This window comes from Erpetoichthys calabaricus, chromosome 5 (genome assembly GCF_900747795.2).
Source record: "Erpetoichthys calabaricus chromosome 5, fErpCal1.3, whole genome shotgun sequence".
NCBI lineage: Eukaryota > Metazoa > Chordata > Cladistia > Polypteriformes > Polypteridae > Erpetoichthys > Erpetoichthys calabaricus.
Genome location: NC_041398.2, coordinates 164,663,773 through 164,687,337, shown reverse-complemented (window position 1 = coordinate 164,687,337; position 23,565 = coordinate 164,663,773). Strand labels below are relative to the sequence as shown.

Here is a 23,565-nt window from a genome sequence, read left to right as displayed (position 1 = left end):
AAATTTTATGTCCGTCTGAGGTTAAAAAGAAAAAAAAGAAGTAACACTAAATCCCCAGCGGGGAATTGAACTCATGTTTGTGAGGCAGAGGAAAGCTACTCGCTTTGAGAGGCAAATCTTAGCGCGCTACGCCACGGAAGCTGTTGTATGGCGTGTGAAGCTTTTGTGGAAGTGTTTATTTGATCTTAGGAACTCGGGCTTTACACATTCTATAGTTTATGCCTACATTTTGTAACATTTATTACTAAAATATGAAAAAGTTTCTGTTTTAACAATGTGTTTACACAGATTACTGTAGAAACGGTACACACATGGAATGCGTGTGTTCCAAATAACGATGTATTATTTCAAGTCTAAAACTCCAGTTCACTCCCAGACAATCAATCAAGGCATGAGCTGGGAAAAGTGCGTTCACGTTCTAAGTTGGAGGGGGGATGGAATAGCCGGCTGCTGGCAGCTTGTCTTTTATCAGCACATTTAGAGGACAAAAGACGCTGGCGGAGAGGTGTGAACGGATTTAAGAAGCGATTTAAGGTGGGCCGGATCTACAAGTTTTTTCGTAGACTCTGGTAATTCTAGTGTTAATTAATTTACCAAAAATCTGTATCCAACCTAAAAAAATCCAAGTCTTGAACACTTAATGGAAATTACAAAAGGAGGCTTTTCAAAGTATTTTATATCAGTATTAGTATTAAAACACTAGTTTTGGTGTTACTTAGTATCAGATCAAAAGCAGATTCAGTAGTATCATACATCTATCCTGGCAGCTGGAGCAGATACAGACAGAGAAATAGATCTACTGAAAAAGTCATTGTAGCCTAACACAACTTAACATTTTTCAGAGGTGTACTGGAGGAAATGTTTTTCATAATTTAAAAAACATTACAAAAACAGTACAGGTGCCAAATTTGTGGTATAAAAACCCATCCATCCATCCATTTTCCAACCCGCTGAATCCGAACACAGGGTCACGGGGGTCTGCTGGAGCCAATCCCAGCCAACACAGGGCACAAGGCAGGAACCAATCCTGGGCAGGGTGCCAACCCACCGCAGGACACACACAAACACACCCACACACCAAGCACACACTAGGGCCAATTTAGAATCGCCAATCCACGTATAAAAACCCACCGCCATTATTACGAAAAATCAGATGAAGATGGGTGTCTGTTTAGGCATTTAAAGACAGCATATAAGAATTCTGGAGTAGGCTTCCTCTAAGGTAAATGTGATCACATTTTCCTGGTAAACAATACCTGTAGTCACCAAATCAATTGATAGGCTTTTTAACTTTTGTCTTTTCTATATATTTTTGAATGAGTCATAAAATTTTAACATTGACAAATTATATTTATTTTACCTAATATTAGTACTTGGATGAAAATTACTGATGAGCGATGAAGACTAGTAATTAGCAAACCCCCTACGTTCGTAAACTTCACACAAACTCCACAAAGTGAACTGTAGTTAACGTAGAAGAGCAGAACTAGTTTTGAGTGGATCATAATGGTGCAATTGTCTTTTAAGTGTCCCAGAGGGCTAAGGAAGCATCTGCTGACTATGCTGGACCAATTAATGTGGCCAAGAATGTGATCTGAGCTGTGACTCAAACAAAATTTTCAAACATAACGACAACCACAAGCAAAATACAACAAATGGCCACAAACTACTAATAAGTTAAATAAATAAATGATAATATCCATATTACTAACCGAGAATAAACCGTATATGGACGCAGGTACATGGCGATGGGACCATGAGACGTACTGCGCAGGTGCGCGTCTCATACACCGCAAGCGAAGTCTTATCCACCGCGAACGAAGGAGTCATGGCCCAAGAACGAAAGAGCTCAATTAACGTGAATGAGAAATGAAGCAATAACGCGCCCATAGCTAACGACTAACGACACAGCCACACACAAAAGAGGATTCTGCGCTGCACCCCAGAGTCAACCGTGAGGCTACGGAGGCCCCACAGGTCCACAAAGATAGAACGGAAGGTGCAGGCGTCACCGCCATAATGTGAGTGGCACTACTGCGGAGTGAAGGCGCAGGCGTCACCGCCATATTGTGAGTTGCACTACTGCGGAGTGAAGTTAGGAATAATGTGCTGCTTGGGATTGCACAAACCGCTGAATGCTTTACACCAAATTCAAACACAATACAGCTCAACGATACAAAGACGAGCCCGCCTGGATAAGATCAATGAACGCAGGCGCCTACAACGCGCGTCTGACACTGCGGAAGCAAAGCAGGCACGGGTTCAAAACGAACGACCTTGATTGACGGATATACAAACACGAGCCCACCTGGATAAAATCAATGAACGCAGGCGCCTACAACGCGCGTCTGAAATGCCGCGGGCAAAGCGGGCACGGCTCCAAAACGAACGAGCTCAGTACGGAAGGCGCGGGAAAGTACGAAAGGTGCAGGCGTCCAAAACGCGCTTCTGAATAGGACATGAAGCAACAACGTGCCACGAACTCTCCGTATTAAACGTACGGCATCCTCACACGTCCAAACCATATAGCATATGTGAATCACATTACAGTGATGCATTATTAACGGTACAACCACAGAAAACGCTCCGTATTAACAGTAAGTGGAATTATCCATATTACTAACGGTAGACAACGGATAACTAATGGAGTCACGGTCACGGCTCCAAAACGATCCAGCTCAACTAACGGAGCTACAAAAGCGAGCCCGCATGGATAAAAACAATAGATGTAGGCGCCTACAACGCGCGTCTGAAACCGCGGAAGCAAAACTGTCTCGGCTCCAAATCCAAACAGCTCTGCATGAACAAATACAATGTACATAGACACCTACAACGCGCGTCAGAAACTGCGGAAGCAAAGCAGGCACGGGTTCAAAACGAAAGACCACAACTGACGGAGATACAAACACGAGCCTATAATCAATGAACGCAGGCACCTACAGCGCGCGTCTGAAATGCCACAAGCAATGCAGGCACATATCGCATACATTCATCAATGTATTTCGGGTTACGCCGACAGTAATCTCTTTCAAATCTATTTCGGGTTACCCAAGACCAGGGGTTGGCGAGCGAAGCGAGCAGGGGTTGCGGAGCCCCCTAGTAATAATAATATTGCGCTCATACTTTCTAACATTGGGGCACACATTAACCATAACATGAAGAGGAGGTGTGGGATTGGCTCATTCCATTGTTTGAAGTCAAGGCTATGAGCATAACTGGAATGTCTTTTTTTATTGCTGATCAATCTGTGCAGATACTTATAAATTTTATTTACTCTCACTGGTAAACAATAATAATAACAAAAGTCTTAACAGCACTTACAGAATTTCAAAAGATCTCTAGTCTCAGAATTAATCTGTATAAAAGTATACTCTTTCCAGTGAATTTTCAAGCATACAATATCAGATTGGACACCTTTCCTTTTATTATTGCAGATCAGTTTAAATACCTAGGGGTAAACATCACAAGTAAACACAAAGGTCTTTATCAACAAAATTTTGCCGTCTGTATGGAAAAAATTTAAGCAAGACTTGCATACATGGTCAACCCTTCATCTCACTCTAGCTGGAAGAATTAACGTTGTTAAGATGAATATTCTTCCTAAGCTTTTTTTATTTCAAAACATTCCAATATACATCAATAAATCATTTTTAAGCAATTAGATTCAACAATAACCTCATTTATTTGGAACTCAAAATACCCACATATCCAAATAACGACCCTACAAAGACCTAAGGCAGAAGGTGGCATGGCTCTATCCAACTTTCAGTTTTATTATTGGGCAGCAAACATGCACGCTATAAAAACCTGGACACAAATAGATGAACATACACAGGCTTGGTCCGCAATAGAAGTAAAATCCTGCAGTGCTTCTTTATATTCCTTGCTTTGTGCTCCAATAAATGCAAGTTATCGGCAATATACTAATAACCCAATTGTGCTTCACTCACTCAGGACATGGAACCAATGTAGAAAGCATTTTAAGATGGAGAATCTTTTATCTGTGGTACCCCTGCAAGAGAACCACCTCGTTCAACGCTCACAAACATATGCAGTTGGATAGAGATCTTTATATATACATCTTTGCATCCTATGAACAATTACATTCCAAATTTAACTTTCCAGCTACACATTTCTTTCACTATCTTCAAATTAGGAACTTTGTTAAACAGAACCTTCCCAATTTTCCTCATCTTACACCCTCCTCCATGGCGGAAAAAATATTGCTCAGTTTCGAGGACTTAAACACCATCTCTGCAACATATAAAATTATTTTACAGTCCCTCCCTTTCAAAGATCCAAGAAGAGAATGGGAAAAAGATTTCTTAATCAATATATCAGAAAAGGAGTGGAAAATAGCAATACAGAGAATTCACTTAACCTCCATATGCGCAAAGCATACAATTATTCAATTCAAAATTATATATTGAGCACATCTGTCTTGCTTAAAACTGTCCAAAATGTTTCCAGGGCAAGATCCAATCTGCAAACGCTGCAATCAAGTTCTAGCCTCACTGGGTCACATATTTTGGGCCTGCACCAAATTAACATCATTTTGGACCAAAATTTTTAAGTGCCTCTCAGACAGCCTTTGTGTCACAATCCCTCCTAACCCATTAACAGCTGTGTTTGGTGTTCTTCCAGATGGGTTTAATTTGGAGAAGGACAAACAAACTGTGATTGCATTCACTACACTTTTGGCACGCAGACTTATTTTGCTAAACTGGAAGAATCCTAATTCTCCTCTTTTAAGTCAGTGGGAAACCAATGTTTTATATTATTTGAAATTGGAAAAAAATCAGGTTCTCAGTTAGAGGATCTGTACAGAACTTTTTCAAAACCTGGCAGGATCTAATCAATAATATTTTAGAATAAGCTCTTAAAGCACCAACGAAGCAATTCTCTCCGCATTTTTTTCCTCTTCTCCATTCATCTCTATTGCCCTATTAAACTAATCAATTTAGGTATGTTTACAAGCTTCAAGGTTTACCCCATTGGCCATGCTCTCTTTCTCAGGGGTGGGGGTCTATCTGTTTTCAATCCTATTATTTGTAAAAACTGATCTGTTTGTATGGAATGATTAAAATTAATAAAATTAATCTAACATGGATAGGGGGAGTGATCTTTAAAGGCTTACTTTGATTCATAGCAGTAGCATATGTAAATAGCCTTGTATCCTCGAGTGAGAAAGCGAGCATAGGGGGATTAGTGATATGTATTGTGGCAGTATTCTCATTATGGTCAACTGTTTTATCCGTCATATGAAAGCACTGCAAGTCTCTTTTTGAGTTCTTGATATTTTAGCTATATCCAGGTGATTTGGTTTTGAGAAAAGGTCAAAAGACTGAAGGCTTTAATTAATTGCAACAATGTAGCCGTCAGATATTAAAATATTGTGATGGACAGACAGGCAAGGAGAAAATAGTGCTTTTTATCCTCTAATTAGCAGTAGTAGTACTGTTAGGTTGATTTTCTCAAATTTGATACAAACAGGTGGAAAGTTCTGAAACATATGCTTAAACAGTAAGCTCTAAACTTGATGTGCAGGTCATTTTCTATAAGAGTGCAGTTGCTCTAAATGCCCATTCTTGGCACAGTATGTTAACTCTGTAATTGAAAAGTTCTAACACATTCTTTGTCTATGAATGTTCTTGTACTTGACATTCAACTCTATGTACTTCAATTTACAAATGATTCTCATTTAGAATCCAGTATTCTTAGTTCAAATAGCGGTTGTAAAGTGGTGTATAAAGACAACCAACAACATTTATTCATATAGCACGTTTTCATACAAATTATGTAGCTCATAGTACTATACAAGATGAAGAAAGAAAAATATAAAAATAAGATTAGGCAATACTAAATAACAAAGAATAAAGTAAGGTCCGATGGTCAGGAGGAGAGGAAAAAAAAAAAAAACAAAATCTGCAGAGGTTCTGAGGCCATAAGACTGCCTAGCCACCACTAGGCATTCTACCTAACATAACTTATCTAAATCAGTCGTTATTGTTTTCATGGTTCATGTGGAGGAATTAGATGATGCTGGTCATTTGGACATCAGGCCTTCAATCCATCAATGTAAGGACTGCATGGTGCCTTGGTCAGGTAGTGGTGGCACAGAACACCACCACAGAAAACCGGAAAAAGAACAACAGAGAAAGTAGGGGTTAGTACAGATCACAGAGACATGATAAAAATAATAATTAAATGCATATGCAGAATATCAGGGTTACACTAAAATGAAGCTATAAAAAAGCCATATTAAAATAATGGGTTTCTTGCAGTTTTTTTAAAATGGTCCAACGTATTAGCCTGGCAAATTTCTATCAGTAAGCTATTCCAGATTTTAGGTGCATAACAGCAGAAGGCTGCCTCACCACTTCTTTTAAGTTTAGCTCTTGGAATTATAAGAAGACAGTCATTTGAACATCTAAGGTTACGATTTGGAGTGTAAGGTGAGAGGCATTCCAGAAATATAGGATGGTGCGAGATTATTTAAAGCTTTGTAAACCATAAGCAGTATTTTAAAGTCAATTCTAAATGGTACAGGTAACCAGTGTAGTTACATCAAAACTGGAGAGATGTGCTTGGATTTTCTTTTCCTAGTTAAGATTCTGGCATCTACATTCTGCACTAGTTGCAATCGCTTGATGTCTTTTTTGGGTAGTCCTGAGAGGAGTGTGTTACAGTAATCTAGTCAGCTTAAAACAAAAGCGTGAACTAATTTTTCAGCATCTTGCAAAGTTATAAGGGATATAATTTTTGCTATATTTCTTAACTGAAAAAATGCTGTCCTAGTGATCAGATTAGTCAGTGTTACAAAATTTAGGTCAGGGTCAATAATTACCCCTAATTTTTTAACCTGTTTATTGATTTTTAAGCCTAATGGATCAAGTTTATTTCTAATATCCTCATTATATCCATTTTTGCCAATCACTAAGATTTTTGTTTTCTCCTTATTTAGTTTGAGAAAATTACTACTCATCCACTAAAAAACAAAAGTAAGACATTACATTGTGACTCTATTCATACAGTAAATATGAAAACAGAGAATCTATAAATGCCCCATGGTGCTTTGCGAGGCCAGCATAGAATTACAGAGCTGTAGCATTCGTGCACAGAGCTGGCATGCATATTTTAAGTTTACTCCACCTGACATTTTGTGTTGCTACCCGATCTGCTTATCTTTTTCTGTCACTACTACACCTGGATTTGTACCTCATGTGTGTTTTCATTTGAGGGGTACATTAGAGGACTATAATGAGAATATAATAAATTGTTCTGCATAAGTTCATTATACATTATGTTTTCACTTCTGGATTGTGCCTTGCTATCTACCGCAAACTGGTACACATATTGGAGGCACTGTTGGGGAATGTTGCATTTAAAGTAACTTAGTTACATTACTCACTACATACAGAAAAAAAACACTATGTTCTATAGTTACTTATTATAAAATTTAATGCATTATAAGCAGTGCATTACTTTTGTGTTACTTTTTCTTATTTTGAATGAAAAACTGCACATGTGAAATGGTGAGCATTTGTTATTGAATCCTAAGCTGATATATGAATCTTCATGAAAATCATCAGAACAATTTGATAATTGTGTATTATAAATAAGTTTAGTCCTTCATGTGCTGTGAAGTAAATAAGGTCAGTCTCTTTTTTCCATCCCCAAATAGAGACTCTAAAAATTAGCTATGAAAAAACTGATCACTATGCAACCAGATCACTCTATTTCAAAATATCCATAGTGAATAGCTGGATTAAAATGAAACTGATACTTTATTTATAGGTTTCTGTTTTTTTTAAATAACAAACTTCAATATCCAGCTATCCACACAACAGGATTTGTGAGTGTACAAGCAGTGGCAAAGAGATCAATTTCAAATGTACCTGGAAATATATTTGTCTGTTGTTAATTTATGAAACTGCACAAATTATATACAGTTTAAACAGACTGTGTGTAGTTTTGTTTGGCATTCAACTCACACTATCAATTTGCTCTCCATTTAATTTGGCTACAAACACTTTCAGTTCCATGTGTAAAATACTGAAGAGCTAAGTAGTCTGTCATAGACAAGGTAAGAGAGTGAATATGAAATTATTAATTTAGGAAAACCTTTTCTTAATAGGTTGCCATAGTGGCACATTGTCCTGCGTTCTGATCACGTTTGGTCACTGTCCTTGTGGAGTTTGCAGTTTTTTCAGTGTCTTTGTAGTATTTTTCCACATCCCAAAGATGTGTAGGCTGGTGAAGTTACAGTTCTAAACTGACCCTAAAGTGTACATGAGTGAGCTGTGTGATGAAATGGCACCTTGTCCAGAGCAGGTTTCTGCCTTGAGCCCACTCCTGCCAGGATGGAGTCTACCCTCAACATCCCAGATCCACTCCTGAATTGGATTCAAATGGGTTTGTAAAGTTCAGGTTTAGGAGTTTGGTCAGCATGCTTTCTAGAAGTAAAAACATTTGCATTGAAATCAGTTTCACAGGAGTTAAACTTAACTTTTGCAAAGTGTGACATTTCTCGTAAATAGTCCATCTATTCTAAATGTCAACATAGTGAGTAAAATGTACCCAATATAAATGGATTATTATTATTATTATTATTTTTTAATAATCAGAGTTGACTATGTTATAGTTTGTATGAGTGGTCTTTACTTGTACGGTATTTATCAATTTCAAATTTTCTGATCTTAAGACTGCTCTTCAGTTGTTGCTTCTGGTATCCATGTGCCATGCTAGTATTTGCTTCAGAGCTTTGGTATATTTTTTCATGTAAAAGATGAGTTATAGAGCTATAGGCAGAAGTTAGCACAAAATCATGAAAATCTGGACTTGGCAGTATCTTCTTCTTTCCTGCAAAGACAAAGAGTCATGTTCTAACATATGGGTCCCAACCGACTTTCCAGTGTGTTTTAGTTTATTTATTCAGCAGTGATCATTTATTTTTTTTATCAGTGAGTTATAGTAAATACAAACACTAAAAATTAACAAAGCTACGATTAAATATTGATTGATTACAAAATTAAAGTCTGTGCCATTTACAGTAAATGCAGTAACAATAAGTTATTTTTATAAATGTCAGAACTGCATTAAAACATATTTTTTTTAAACATAATCACCACTGTGACATGCATAGAGGTAAATGACACAACTGATGTATAATGTCAATGCTAGGTAATGTGTGCACATATAGCCTGATTATTATTTAAAATCACTCAAAGAGCACATTTAAAAATTTGCATTTTATGTTCTCATTTAAACATGTGCATGAAGAAATAAATTGAAATTGGAAATTTGCATATATACACATAAATTTTCATATACATATATATATATATATATATATATATATATATATATATACACATGGGCGGCACGGTGGCGCAGTGGGTAGCGCTGCTGCCTCGCAGTTGGGGAATCTGGGGACCTGGGTTCGATTCCCGGGTCCTCCCTGCGTGGAGTTTGCATGTTCTCCCCGTGTCTGCGTGGGTTTCCTCCGGGCGCTCCGGTTTCCTCCCACATTCCAAAGACATGCAGGTTAGGTGGATTGGCGATTCTAAATTGGCCCTAGTGTGTGCTTGGTGTGTGGGTGTGTTTGTGTGTGTCCTGCGGTGGGTTGGCACCCTGCCCGGGATTGGTCCCTGCCTTGTGCTTTGTGTTGGCTGGGATTGGCTCCAGCAGACCCCCGTGACCCTGTGTTCAGATTCAGCGGGTTGGAAAATGGATGGATGGATGGATATATACACATACATGTATTTACATACACACAATTTTTTGTAATTTTTTTTTAAATCAGTTGGTATACAGGTAGGTTAAGTAACTGGCTAAGGATCAAACAGTGAACATGAATTACAGAATAAATATTGGACAGGCATGTTGTGGTTTAAATCTTGTCTGTTATTCTACTGCAGCATTGCCTGTTATTTCAGTATCTGGTCTTTTGCCTTTTATGCAGGAGTGTAACATCAGTTAAACTGTCCAGTGAACATTTTGAATGAAATTCTGTATGGTTCCTTTTCTGGAACTTTTTAACTATATTAGATAGTATTGCCGTTTCTCTTTTAAAAAATGTTAGTGAGATAAATTCATCATAAGTTTTTTTTTGTTTTAAAACCATCACAAATTGACGATTTTGAAATATAGTATAGAAAGACCTTAAGTCTGCGCATATTGAGATTGATTACACTTAATACTGTTTGGATAGGTACACATATTTTGAAATCCAGTCTGAAAGTCCATTTTTGATTTCAAAAGAGCATTTTTTGGTCCAAAAATAAGCTTAAATAATGAAAGGAACAAATAATTCCTTATTAAATATTTAAGCAAATAAGTAAGGAGTCATGTTTTAAGACTGGTTGGGGATATGGACTGTATGGTCAGCACCCTCATGAATTTGTTTCTTTGAAGCCTCCTGAGGTCTGTAGTATGATAACATATTACTAGAGCTACAGAGAACTAAAATGCATTAAAAAGACAAAACTAAATTTGTGCCACTTCAAAGAGACTAATGATTTAACTTAATATTTTTGCAAAGTCCTTTAAGTAGTTCCTTAAGTGAAACCAGGTTTCTCTGTTTCTGGTATTAACTGCATTGCTAGTGACTTCAGAATTTTTCTAGATATTTTTCAAGGTATCAATGGCTACATTAAATTTAAAAAATGGCTTTAAAATATTTAAGCACAATGAAATTTGCAAGTCCAGTTTCATATTAAACCCTCTGAAGGTTAAACGAAAAAAACCTTAGAGATATGAATGAATATTAATTGTCTGAAAATGTATTTCAAAGGACAACAAAATGCATCTATTCAATTCAGATAAGTTTTTGTTGCTTAACTAATTTACATCACATACCTGTATGTCATACAGTATGGTAAGTTTGGTTAAATTTGAAAGTACAGTAAATATCAAGAGTGAAATTCCAGAATGTGCTTGGAAGAGTGTGGCTGATCTAACACACAAAGAGAGAGAGAGAGAGAGAGAGAGAGAAACAACATTTATTTATATAGCACATTTTCACACATGAATGTAGCTCAATGTGCTTCGATATAACAATGGCTAAACAGAGTTACAAAACAAAAGTAAAACCTAGAGAAATTGTTTATAAAAAGGTTACATGTTACAGTCATGGAAAAGAGGAAAACAATCTCCAGCCAGCCGGATACGGGAGAAAATAAACCTCTAGAGGTTTTAAGCACAAAATATCACCCAGCCCTCTCTTGGCATTCTACAGCCCATAAACATGTCACCATCATGAGGATACTCTTGTGGAAGTTTCTTCATCTTCCCACAATCTCAGGTAGCCAAGCATACTTTGACCAGGTGGTGGCCACCACCCAGCACCAGAAAAAAACATAATACACAAAAGTAGTCATTAAACAGTAAATATAGGAACAAACTGAAAATAAGAAAACATCTGCCTTTTTGGATATGGGTAAGAATCATGCTTTATCACAATACCTGAATCTCTCAGGATGTTCATACAATTTCACATATTATCTTGTAGGAGATTAATTTGCTTTGTCATTCCTGAAATTCTTTTCTTAATTTTCTTTAGTTTAGTTTTATTTGCTCCAAAATGTATGCATTACAGAAGAAGGTATATGATGACAAACTTAGGCTTCAGTTAAACAAACTACAAGATTTAAAGACGTCATAAAGTTGCTCCTAATATACTGTGCATGTACAAACAAATCCTTGGCAGAATTGCTAAGTATTAGATTGTTAGTGTAATTAGATTATAAATGACAGATTTATTCAAGAAGAATACACTGTATGTGAAGCCCTTTGAACAAAATTCAAATATTAGGTCTTAAATCATTAGTGTGTTCAAGAAGTAAATTAACTAACCATTTTTGTAGGTGTTAATAAGAGGTTGCTTCCCCATTTAGCCTTAGGGCAGTCTGAATTACCAGGGTATAACTCAACAACAAGATGTATAAAATACTGGATAAGGATATTTGGTCATGTTGACCAATAAGTGTCCTGTAGTTACAATTAGTTAGTGGTGTATCTGTCGTCTGGATGCTCGTTTTCATATTCCTAGTACCATTATATGACTTTCCTAGCCTTGTGGTGTAAAATATTACTGGCCTGGAAATCCTATTCAGAGTAATACTCTGCTACCATGAAGGTTCTGCTATTCTGTGATATTCAAACATTTTTCTGTTAGTATCAAGAAATCCAGTGTATTATAAATCAACTGATACATTACAACTATGCAGTGTTTTTATGTTCCTGTAGTATTTGTTTTCTTTAGATCACTACAACCACACATTTTTTGTTTTCAAAGTCTTCTGCATCATTGGCTGGGGTATCCTTTCCTTGATTATGTATGAAGTCTTATTGTTGTGCTTGCATAGCTCTAAGACTGGACTCCATGTTTCATTCAGTAAAAGTAGCGTGAGCCTCCATTAATAATTTCTTTCTGACCATTTCTGTTAAGATTTCCATTAGCTGAATGGTTCTTAGATCTTTGTCATTCTTGATACACTCACAACACTATCAGATTGCTTTTCCAAATACACTCATCCTGCTGTCCCAGCACACACTGTGATGCTGCGTTCCAACTCACTTAAGTGTTTAGGCTTCCCATTCACTATGTAATAAAGTGCCCACTTATTGTGCATCCAAAGTAATTATCATTTTTAACATGTATTTGGCTGATTATTTTGCAAGAGTATGAAATTACAATTATTTACTTATATACTGGGTATTTTACAGTAGAAGCAATAGCAGGTTAAGCAGGTTACTCAGATTCATAGAGTAAATTAAATTTGGATTGAACTGATAAGACTAACTTTTAAAGTCTAACACACTAACCACAACACCGTACTTCTGGTCATTTAGTTGGCATTTTGGGTTGAAACAAGATGTTGAAACAATATATTAATATTGTGCAACTTAACCTCCTGCCTTATGTAACTGACAATATGAAATCCTGGTTCAAACCAACATATTCTTGTATTTACAGGAAAAGCCGTATCAGTGTACTGAGTGTAACAAGGCTTTCAGCCAGAAGCGAGGTCTAGATGAGCACATGAGGACTCACACTGGAGAAAAACCATTCCAATGTGACGTAAGTCTCAAATAAATGGGGGTTTGGGAAGGGATGGTATTTATGTGTTATCATTCTTGTCAAATTCACTGATTCATGACAAATAAAAAGTCAATTCTATGAGGACTTTTCCTTTATCCTCTCCTAGCTACAAATTATTCATCTGTGGAATGAACAATTTCTTTAAATGGAAAACATACATTAGCATTTCCTTTTTCAAATGAGAAGTTTGATTGTGATAAACCAAGACCGCATAAACAAAATATATCTGCTTATTAAACACTTCAAATTATATTCAATGGCTGTGCTGCTTTTATGTTTATCACTGATTTGCTAACACTGCAAAAGAACACACCATCATAGATTCATTCTTGTCCAGTGAATGTCTGTCATTAACCAGTCTCCTTAATATGCCAGTCAGTGGTTGCATAATACTTATAATTCGTGTCATCCATTTTGACTGATTTCTGAAATAAAAAGCGTTCAATATGAACAAAAAATGCTGAAAACATTTAACATATTTATTATCTGAAACATATGCTTTGCTCTACAGACTAGATACTTCCAGCTGAGTAGAATATCTCTGGTTCGGTACTCACTTAAAATATGGAACAGTACAGGACACACACAAAGTTGATGGTGTTGCACCTTACAAGGCAATCATAGTTTTTCCACGGCCTATAAACTATATACTTAGTATATGAAATGGTATTTGGCCTTTATATATTATCTATATACTGTACTGTATTGTACTTTGAGCAGCTTTTTAAAGCTGATCCTGTGGCTAGGACATTGGATATTTCTGGGTCCACTGTTCTTGAGGCTGATCCTCCAATTAGCTGTGAACCACCCAGTCTCACTGAGATTACCCAGGTGGCGAACCAGGTGAGAGTAGGGAAGGCTGCAGGGGTCTGTGGTATCCGGGATGAACTTCTCCAGGCTGGTAGTAAGGCTGTCCTCCTGGCATTGCAAGAAATCTTTGCTTCCATTTGGGAGACAGGCATCATCCCAACTGACAGGAAAGTGAATGGTGATCACCTGGATTACGACAACTACAGGGGGGATAACACTGCTCTCGGTGCCGGGTAAAGTCCTTGCTACAGTTGTCCTCAATAGGATCCGTGATCACTTGCTCACATACCAGCAACCAGAGCAGTCTGGTTTTACACCTAAGAAGTCTATCATCGACCACATCCTGGCACTGTGGGTTCCCATTGAACACAAACATGAATATCGGTTTCTTTGCAGCCTTTGTCGATTTTTGTAAAGTTTTCGATTAAGTTGATGGCACATCCTGAGTCTTTGCGGGATCCCCTCAAGGTTTCTGGATATCATGGCCAACCTGTACTCTGGTACTGTGACTGCTGTGCAGAGTGGAGACAGAACCTCTGCGTTTTTTTCTTGTTGATTCTGGGGTTCGTTAGGGGTGTATTCTTGCTCCTGCTCTGTTCAATGCTTGCATGGACTGGGTGTTGGGCAAGGTCATGGGGTCCAGTGGCTGTGGGGCATCTGTTGGCTAAGAAAGATTCACTGATCTTGACTCTGCCGATGATGCTGTGATGTTCGTGGAGTCAATGGAGGCTCTGATCAGAGTGCTCGAGAGACTGAGCGAGGAGTCCATGTGTCTGGGTTTGTGAGTGTCCTGGATAAAAACCAAGATCCAGGCCTTTAATGAACAATTAAACACAAGCATCAGCAGTGTGTCTGTCTGCGGAGAGAGCATCGATCTTGTCGAGAGGTTTGCTTTCTTCAACGGTGACATTCATGTCTCTGGTGAATTCAGTAGATGGATTGGGAGAACATGGGGGGGGTCATGAGGTCGCTGGAGAGGGGTGTGTGATGCTCCTAATACCTATGCAAAAGGACAAAGGTCCAAGTGTTTAGAGTCCTAGTGCTTCCTGTCTTGCTATATGGTTGCGAGACATGGACGCTATCCAGTGACCTGAGACAAAGTCTGGACTCCTTTGGTACTGTGTCTCTTTGGAGAATCCTTGGGTACCGCTGGTTTGACTTTGTGTCGAATGAGCGGTTGCTCATGGAGTCCTGAATGAGGCACATTACCTTCATTATGAGGGAGCGTCAGTTACGGCACTACGGCTATGTGGCATGATTCCCAGAGGGTGATCTGGCTCACAGGATCCTCATTATTGAGGACCTGGCTGCGGCAGATAGAGTGTCATTTCCGGAGGGTGGGACTGGGCCGCGTGTCTGCCTGGGGGGTTGTCAACAAGGACACTGAGCTGTTTCATCGTTGAGGGGTGCGGCAACATGCTGTACCAGTGCATACTCCCCGACCTGACCTGTATTGTCATCCTTTGAACAACTGTGCCTTAAGTATACCCTTTCATCAAATCATATTTTTTTTTGCTAAATACATTTATATAGCTCTTGCTAAAAGAAACCTTTCAAACCTTCTCTGCTGCAGAAATCATTCTTTCCAGCTGCAATAAAAACATAGGTAGTACTGTACCTCCAGACTATGCAAATGTTTTTTTGAAAAAGTACACCTCTAGATAATCTGAGATAGAACTGGGAAAAGGACCTTTCATAATGATTTTCATAAACTGGATGAATGTCAGTCCAAGTAAGATACAGTATGCTCTTCTACTTTCCATACAATGAAATAAATAAATATTTTTCAAATTCAAACGTAACATCTGTATTGTCATCCCTTATTAACAAGCTGGTGCATTACAACATCTTGTTAATTTGAAAGAGAGAACACACAACAATTTGTATTATTTATTAGTGACCAGTATTTGTTAAGGAAATGGTATCCTAAAAACCTAGGGTTTTCTATACTGAGTATCGTGAGTAGGCTGTCATTCTTTCATGATGAGATTAAATCCTATACAATCGATATTGTTCATTTCAAAATATTCATACGGAAAATAATATCACTTAACATGGTAAACAAAACCCAATTATGGAGCAGTAATTTACCAGTCATTGTGCTTTTAGTATGATATATGGAACAGTTAGAGAATTAATGATGCTATAATGATTTAAACAGATATTTGGCAGTTATGATTTCTGTAGTCTTTTATAGACACCAACAGCTTTTCCTTAATTTAGAGGTTTTCATCTAAAGTTCACTGACTGTCCTTGTCTATAATTAGATGCTTTGTTTAAGCAGATGATTTTAGCAGCTTTTTTCCTATTTCTGCATTCATTGTGCCATCCCAGAAATAATCTAACATGATTGGTTTTATTTTTCCAAAGAATTTATGCATTTTTTTGTTCATAAGTTGGTCATTTCCCTTTTTTGCAACATACATTTCTTTTCACAAAACCCATTTTCCATGTACAGCTCATACATTGTGCATATTTAAAAAAGGTAAGACACAGAATGAAAATTAGGTAAAGGAAAACCTACACAACATCAAATGAAGTACAAACTCCATGCAAAATATATAGAGAGTTATACTATGTACAATATTTACAGTATAATGTGCCTATGATTGATTGATACAGTCTGAAAGATCCATATACAGTTTACTGTGTGTGAATCCTGTCCTGCAGAGTTTTCTTTTTCCTTTCTACTGATTTGGGTGACTATTAGTGACTTCTGCCATCTTACATTTTAGGAAATGTTTCTCAGTATCTTTTTATTATTCTTTTCTCTTTCTCATGTTTTGTCTTTTCACTCCATTGATTCTCCCTGTCTGTTTCTCAGAGTCTCAGTCTACTACCAGGTCCACATACTCCTGATTATTTAGCTTTTAATTCTTGCATTGAGAAGGAGCCTTTTGCACGTATTGAGGAGTATGTATGCCTTGGTATTAGAGAGAAATGTATTGTTGTACTGTTGTTTAAGAAGACTCTTGTCTCCTTCTACTGTACTGTCTACAGTGCTCACTAAATTATAAGGAGCTTAATTTGTTTTCTCTGTATATACAGTATGTGTGTGTAATGTGCCCTCCACAATTATTGGCACCCCATGTAAAACTTAGTAAGAATGGCTAGAAAAGTCACTGTTTGCCGAAGAACCGTCATCTTGCACTGAAAATATGAGAAACATTTGACTTTTAATTGAAACAAGTTCATTCAAAGAAAAAACAAAGCCCTCATCAAGAAATAAATATTTTTAACAAAAACACATGTGCCACAATTGTTGGCACCCTTGGAAATAATTACTCATTTTTATAGGGGGTGCCAATAATAGATAGATAGATAGATAGATAGATAGATAGATAGATAGATAGATAGATAGATAGATAGATAGATAGATAGATAGATAGATAGATAGATAGATAGTGTAGAGCATATATCTATCTATCTATCTATATATATATATATATATATATATATATATATATATATATATATATATATATATATATATATATATATATATATATATATATATACAGCTCCCCAAACCCAGTGGTGCAGCAGTTTTCCCTACTCCCTGCTACTGAGCACAATACAAAAGCACCAGAAGTAATGCTCAGTTCATTCTTTCTTTTTCTCCTCTCTCTTTCTGTAATTGTGTAATGGTTATGTAGAAAATAATCAAAATAGACTAAGAATATAATGAGTTGTGACTTTCAGTATCATGTTGCCTCATAGATGAAACACCCATTTAGAAACTGGAAATAATGTTTTCATTTCCCATGGGCATTTTTCACAGGTTTGTGACCTCTCCTTCAGTTTAAAGAAGATGTTGATTCGGCACAAGTTGACTCATAATCCGAACAGACCTATGGCAGAATGCCAGCTCTGCCACAAGAAGTTTACCAGAAATGATTACCTCAAAGTCCACATGGAGAATGTGCACGGGGAAACGGACAGTTGAAACAGAAGTGAGAGTGAAGCAACTTGTCGGCTGATACTGTAACATTGCATAACAAATCTCAACATATGGAGTGCTCTTTATGACTTTTGTAGGTGACCCTCCAAATTTATTTTGAATCAGAAATTCACTGTATGGTGCCATGATATACTGGCATAATGCAGATTTTATAAGGTCTCGCATCCTTTTTGCCACTTTTTCAAACATCTTTTGGATACATATGTTCAGTATTATTTCAGAGTAGTTATTAGTCTTTTTCAATAATTTGTTTAATTTGTTTCAAGCATTGACATATTTTAAGTAACTTGTTTTACCTCTTAGGTTTACCAAGTTATTCCCAACAGAAAAGAAGATAAGCAAGAGTTTTAACCCATTAATTGATTAACTTATCTGTGCGTAAATGAGTGCAGAAAAAGAAGTGCACAGCCACTGCAAAATGAGTATGTGATTCCTATTCATCTTAGAAAATTTTAAACCGGACAAAAACCAGCCCACATCCCATGAATGTCAAAGACATCTTACATGAGCAAAATTAGTTGTTTCTGACATTTTTGCAAGTTTGAAATAAAAAAAATATTCTTTCTGCATCAGAATAGCATTTTCCTTACAATACAGAAGTTGCTGTTGTTTATTAGCATAAGAAAATCTCAAATATTAATAACATGTACGAACTTTGTAAATGTAGCAAAATTAATTTAAACATAAAACTGCCTATATTGTTTATTTAAGGAAAATGACCATAACTGGAGGCTTGAAAAATGTAATTTCTAGATAAAGCAATGAGACATTCATTTTTATAACCAATACTGTGTTGAGCGTACCCAGTGTCTGTCCCTACAGCATCAGGTAGAAAACAGAAATCAATCCTATTTAGGATGGCCTTGTATCACAGGGCACACCCACTCAAACCCATTCACGTCAGGTCTGTTTAGAGTCCATCTTGTATGACTTTGGATGTGGAAGGATAATCAGAATGACTATTTATTACAAAAAAAAAACACACAAAGACATCGAAGGAACATGTAAAATTCACAAAGAAACAGCTGTTCTAGCTACTGCGCCACTATGTCTACGCAGTCTTCACCTTCCATTATATTTACCGTACAATCAATGGCTGCTTTAATTTAGGTAAACTTCTCTTGTACCAGGTTGGACCCTCTTTTACCCCTATATCTCCTGAATACGTTGAAGAGTGGATTTATAAAGGTGGTGGAAGAATTTTTTAGGGATTTCAATCCATGCTGAGTCGGTAGCATCACATACTTTCTCCAGATTTTTTGGACACACATTCATGCTATAAGTTATCTCATCCTAGAGGCACTCTGTTTATGGTAGGCCATTGGAGTAAACTGAATTCAGTTTCACATATGAAGAACAGGTTTGAGACTATGCATGCTTTGTGACATTGTACCTTGTCATGCTGGAAATAACCTCTAGAAAAAGGACAAGCTGTGGCTCAACAATGGAAGTGCATGGTCATCAACAATTTCTGGGAACATGTTTTGTAGCACTGAAGAGGACTAAGGTGGGCCATCTACATGTCACAGCAGGAAAAGAGATTTGTCAGAGCAGGCTACATATTTACAATCTTAAATCATACAGATTTGGTGATTATGTAACCACCTTAGCTTTATCTTTCTGTTCTTGCTGACAGGAGTAGAACATGGCTTGGCCTTTTGTTGATGTAGCACATCCAGTTCAAGGTCAGATATGTTATGGATTCAGAGATGTCCCTTTATATGAAATTGTTGAGCTGTTATATCCATTTTTATGATATTGTTATGTCAACTCGTAAGAACTGTAAAACCTGTTTTTTCCGATTAAACTTTGTTTTCAATAAAATGCTTCAGTTTAAGAGACTATATTTTGAAAGCTTACTTTTTCAGGCTTTATTTACACATGTGTTTTTTTAATTTTTCCTGGTGTAGAAAAGGTTTTAATTTTTTTTCCATTTAATATTTGTGTGTTACACTGCCATTTTGGAAGTTTTGCATGTGGATAATAGGTTGCTAAAACACCTTGCCTGGTTGCTAAGGACCATTTCCCGAAAGGCACCAAAATTCACATCCCAAAGACTCATTTCTAAATATCAATACAGAACCAGTAGTCCAGTGTTCAAGATTATTGATTGGACCTGTGAACAAATGTGGTTTTGTGATTTAGGTACTGGCATTCTGCTTTACAATTCATAGCTTTCTCGTTTCAACTCTAGTAAACAACTTGGTGCAATTCTTGTTTGACTGTAATAACTGTACGTAATTTAGCCCTCTGGTTCTCACAGCAAATCATAGTATCTTGAGAAACCTGCTTGGTTTTTGGTTTCTTTGCCAAAAGACTTGCACAGAGCCTGCTTTGTTACTAATTACATCTTAACAGTTGCTGTCACTCTTATTCTAGTCGTTAGGCTATTCAAAGGGGTCAGCTGGAGATAAGGATTGGTGATTAGCATCTTTGCTGCAGTCCAGCAGAGCTGCTTCAGGTTTTCACAACTGCAGACCACTCTGTCCATTTCTCTCTGACTTCAAGTTGTTTTTGACCATAAAGTTGATGCTCGTGCGTTTTTATTTAGTGCACTATTCTTTATTAAAGAGTATAGAGACTGTAGTGCATGAAAATCGCAAAAGGCAGCAGTTTCTAAGATGCTAAAACCCAGTCTGTTACCAATGATCATACCACATTCAGTTCCAACAATAACATTTCTCAACTTTTTTTTTTTGTTATTGAAAATTATCAATTATCTATTAATTTTGTAACTTTGTACTCTGAAACCCCTTATGAACTATAATTGGAGGCAGAGTAGCCATTGCTTGAGAATAAGGACTGAAAAAGCAGGGTCATATACAAGACAGAAAAGTGGGATGAATCTTGAAATTAACATCTTGTATAAAACTGGTCCAGCCTGTTTTGTGATGTTGTTAAAACTATATAGGGACTTGTTTTCAGGATCCAATCCTCAACTAGCTATCCTGCACTTTCTATAAAACCTGATATTAGGAACATTTTTTATACTGGAGATTGGGGAATTGATTGACAAAGGTAATGGTCTTTTTCACCATCTAAATTGGCTTAAATATTTCCGATGTCATGGTTTACAAGACTGACAATAAGGGAATTAGAGCAATGCAAATTTTCAAAATGGGACATCACTGAAATATTTTACTAATTTAATACAGAGGAAATCGTCAGAATTGCACCTCAAAATATTTTTCCAAATCTTGATTTACTCTCGCATTCTGACCGTTTGATACTAGGATGGTAAGTGGATGTGAAAGTGATTCTAATGCCTCTCTTTAGGGATTTTACAGAAGTACGTACTTATATATACTGATAAAGTTCCTAAAAAATATGAAAAAGTTCAATTATGGCTATGTTAAGTTATTGTACATCCCTCTGCCAACAGAAAAAAGAACAAAATTTATGCCAGTAAATATTCCAAAGATTATAAACTTCCATTTTCACTTTTTGTTTCCTCAATGACTATGTTTTTAATTTGATCTGCCCTAGGGTTAAGAGCTGTCCCTCACTGGGCATTTTAAATCGGATGTAAGCAAACATCCGTAATTTTGGACAGAATACAGTTCAGCTCTGATATACCCCAAGGTCTCAATTCATGGTCAATAGGGATCACTTGAATGAAATGTCTGAAGTGAAAGAGAATAGAAAGTAGACTATATGAACAGCTTCACTAGCAGTGCTAGGCAGAGTATACTGGTATGACATGTTAAATAACTCGTTTTCTCACTGTCAGATATGTACAACTTATGTGTGTATATTACATGCGGTTTTTCACTGTTCATAAAAATACGCATTCTCGAGCCAGCCTTATTCAATTCAGAGAGGTAGAGGGCCAGAGCCTTAGCAACACTGGGTACCAGTCCATCATACAGCCCACATTCAGACAGGGGACTAATTTAGAATTAACAACCTGATTTTATTTAAATCAAGAATTTTCTTCATACAGGAAATATCACATTCTGTATAAAATATGTGCAAATTGCTGCCCTTAAATTCTAGATAAAAGTCATTAAAGATGAACAAATAGGAAAGCTTGAAGAGAAAGTTAAGAACTTAAAAACTATGGCAAAAATACAGATATTTCTAACTTTATAATGAGTGTACATCTAGTGCTCTTTTATAAAGTACAATAAGAGAAGAAAGCTCAGCTAATTGAAAAATAGGATTCATTTGAGTTAAAATGACTCACTAATTGTGAAACAGGTTGGGAAAAATATAAATAAAAACTACCACTCCATGACTTCCCCAGGACTGGGACTGGAATCCACTGGATTCATGCACAAAATGCTCATGGGAGTTTGCAAGTCCTATCTACTGTTCTTTTGTGGATTTGGAGATGGCTAATATAAGGATACTTTGAAATTTCTAATGCACCTATATCTGTATATGCCCAAAATTGTCATACATTTGGTTTCTAAATTTACAAAATCTGTGTTTAACCTTATAATTCTCTCCTTACAAAACATTTCTATTGCAAGATGGGTTGGAATGTGGGATAAAGTACTTGTCCCAGTTTCCTTTCTTATTCATGAAATGAGGAAGGTTCCATAACAGCAGTCAGCAAATTGGGCCAGCCACTGCAGCAGTCATTCATGTACTGATCTGGAGTAGCAAAAGAGAATTAAAGAGTTAGCGATGGAATACTTTGTTCGTGAATCGGGCCATGCCTTTAATTATTGCACACAGGCACAGATTATGAGTGATGGGCTAAAGATTAAGATCTCAGGTAAATCCTGCAGAAAGTGAGCTTCCCTGTAGACTTGTTGGATTTACTGCCTATGACAGGGTGAGGAGCGTGACAATATGGAAGAACCTCAGTCCAGGTACCCTTCTGGACTAAGAACAGTTTAGCTGCTTTAGAAATCCAGTAACTTTGTTCTCTAATTTACTGCTCCTCATATGTAATTCACAGAGCCCACTGGTAAGAAAGCCTGCAGTATACTATATGGCATGGATTGCATCTTACAGTCTGCCTGGAAACACTTGGATCTTCCCCCAGGAATATATTGCTAATGGACTACTGATGTACATAGGCCAATTGTTATGCCCATAACTTTCAACAGAACAAGTGGTCTAGAAAAAGAATGGCCATTTTGAATTTATGCATGATTTACCAAAGGAAACCGCCATTAAGTTAAATAATTCACTGCATACCTCCAGGAGCTGATGGGTCTGTTAAAAATACTAAATAGAATAGATTTTATATTTTTCTCAAACCTCAGTTTCCTGAATACAGCTAAAGGAAACTCCTCTAAATACTGATCTTAAAATACCAACAAACACCAATTGTTTGTGAATATGGCTATTAATAGTAGAAATCTCAATAATACAAACCTGTTCAAGATATTTTTCATAAAATGGAAATTCTTGGCTGCTAAGACAGACTTGGAATTCTGCAACCTTTACGTCAAACAACAGAACAGATTGAAGAAACATTGATCTCAATTTATAATCTATGACACATCTGAACACCTCATTATACCCGATTTTCTTTTCTTTTCAGAACAAAGGGTTTATCCACTTCTGCATATTATTGTATACTCTGTAAATCTGAACATTAAGCACAATCTTAATAATGGGTTATTCAGTCCAACAAAGCTCATCAATCCCTAATCATGCCAGCTTTACAAAATACCATCCAAGTAAGTTTTGAAGGTCCACAAAGTGTTTTCTCAAAGAAGTGCTGTCTTTT

The 23,565-nt window shown here is 36.8% G+C and overlaps 1 protein-coding gene across 2 annotated transcripts in view; it reads left to right on the top strand.

The window, feature by feature from the left end:
• Positions 1-18,863, top strand: part of prdm5 (PR domain containing 5) — a 295,484-nt gene extending 276,621 nt beyond the window's left edge. For both annotated transcript variants that reach the window (XM_028802172.2, XM_028802169.2), the window contains 2 exons: positions 12,980-13,084; positions 17,697-18,863. In XM_028802172.2, the coding sequence (XP_028658005.1) occupies positions 12,980-13,084; positions 17,697-17,861 (270 nt within the window). In that variant the 3' untranslated portion in view covers positions 17,862-18,863. The remainder of the gene's footprint in view (positions 1-12,979; positions 13,085-17,696) is intronic.
• The last annotated feature ends 4,702 nt before the right edge of the window (positions 18,864-23,565 follow it).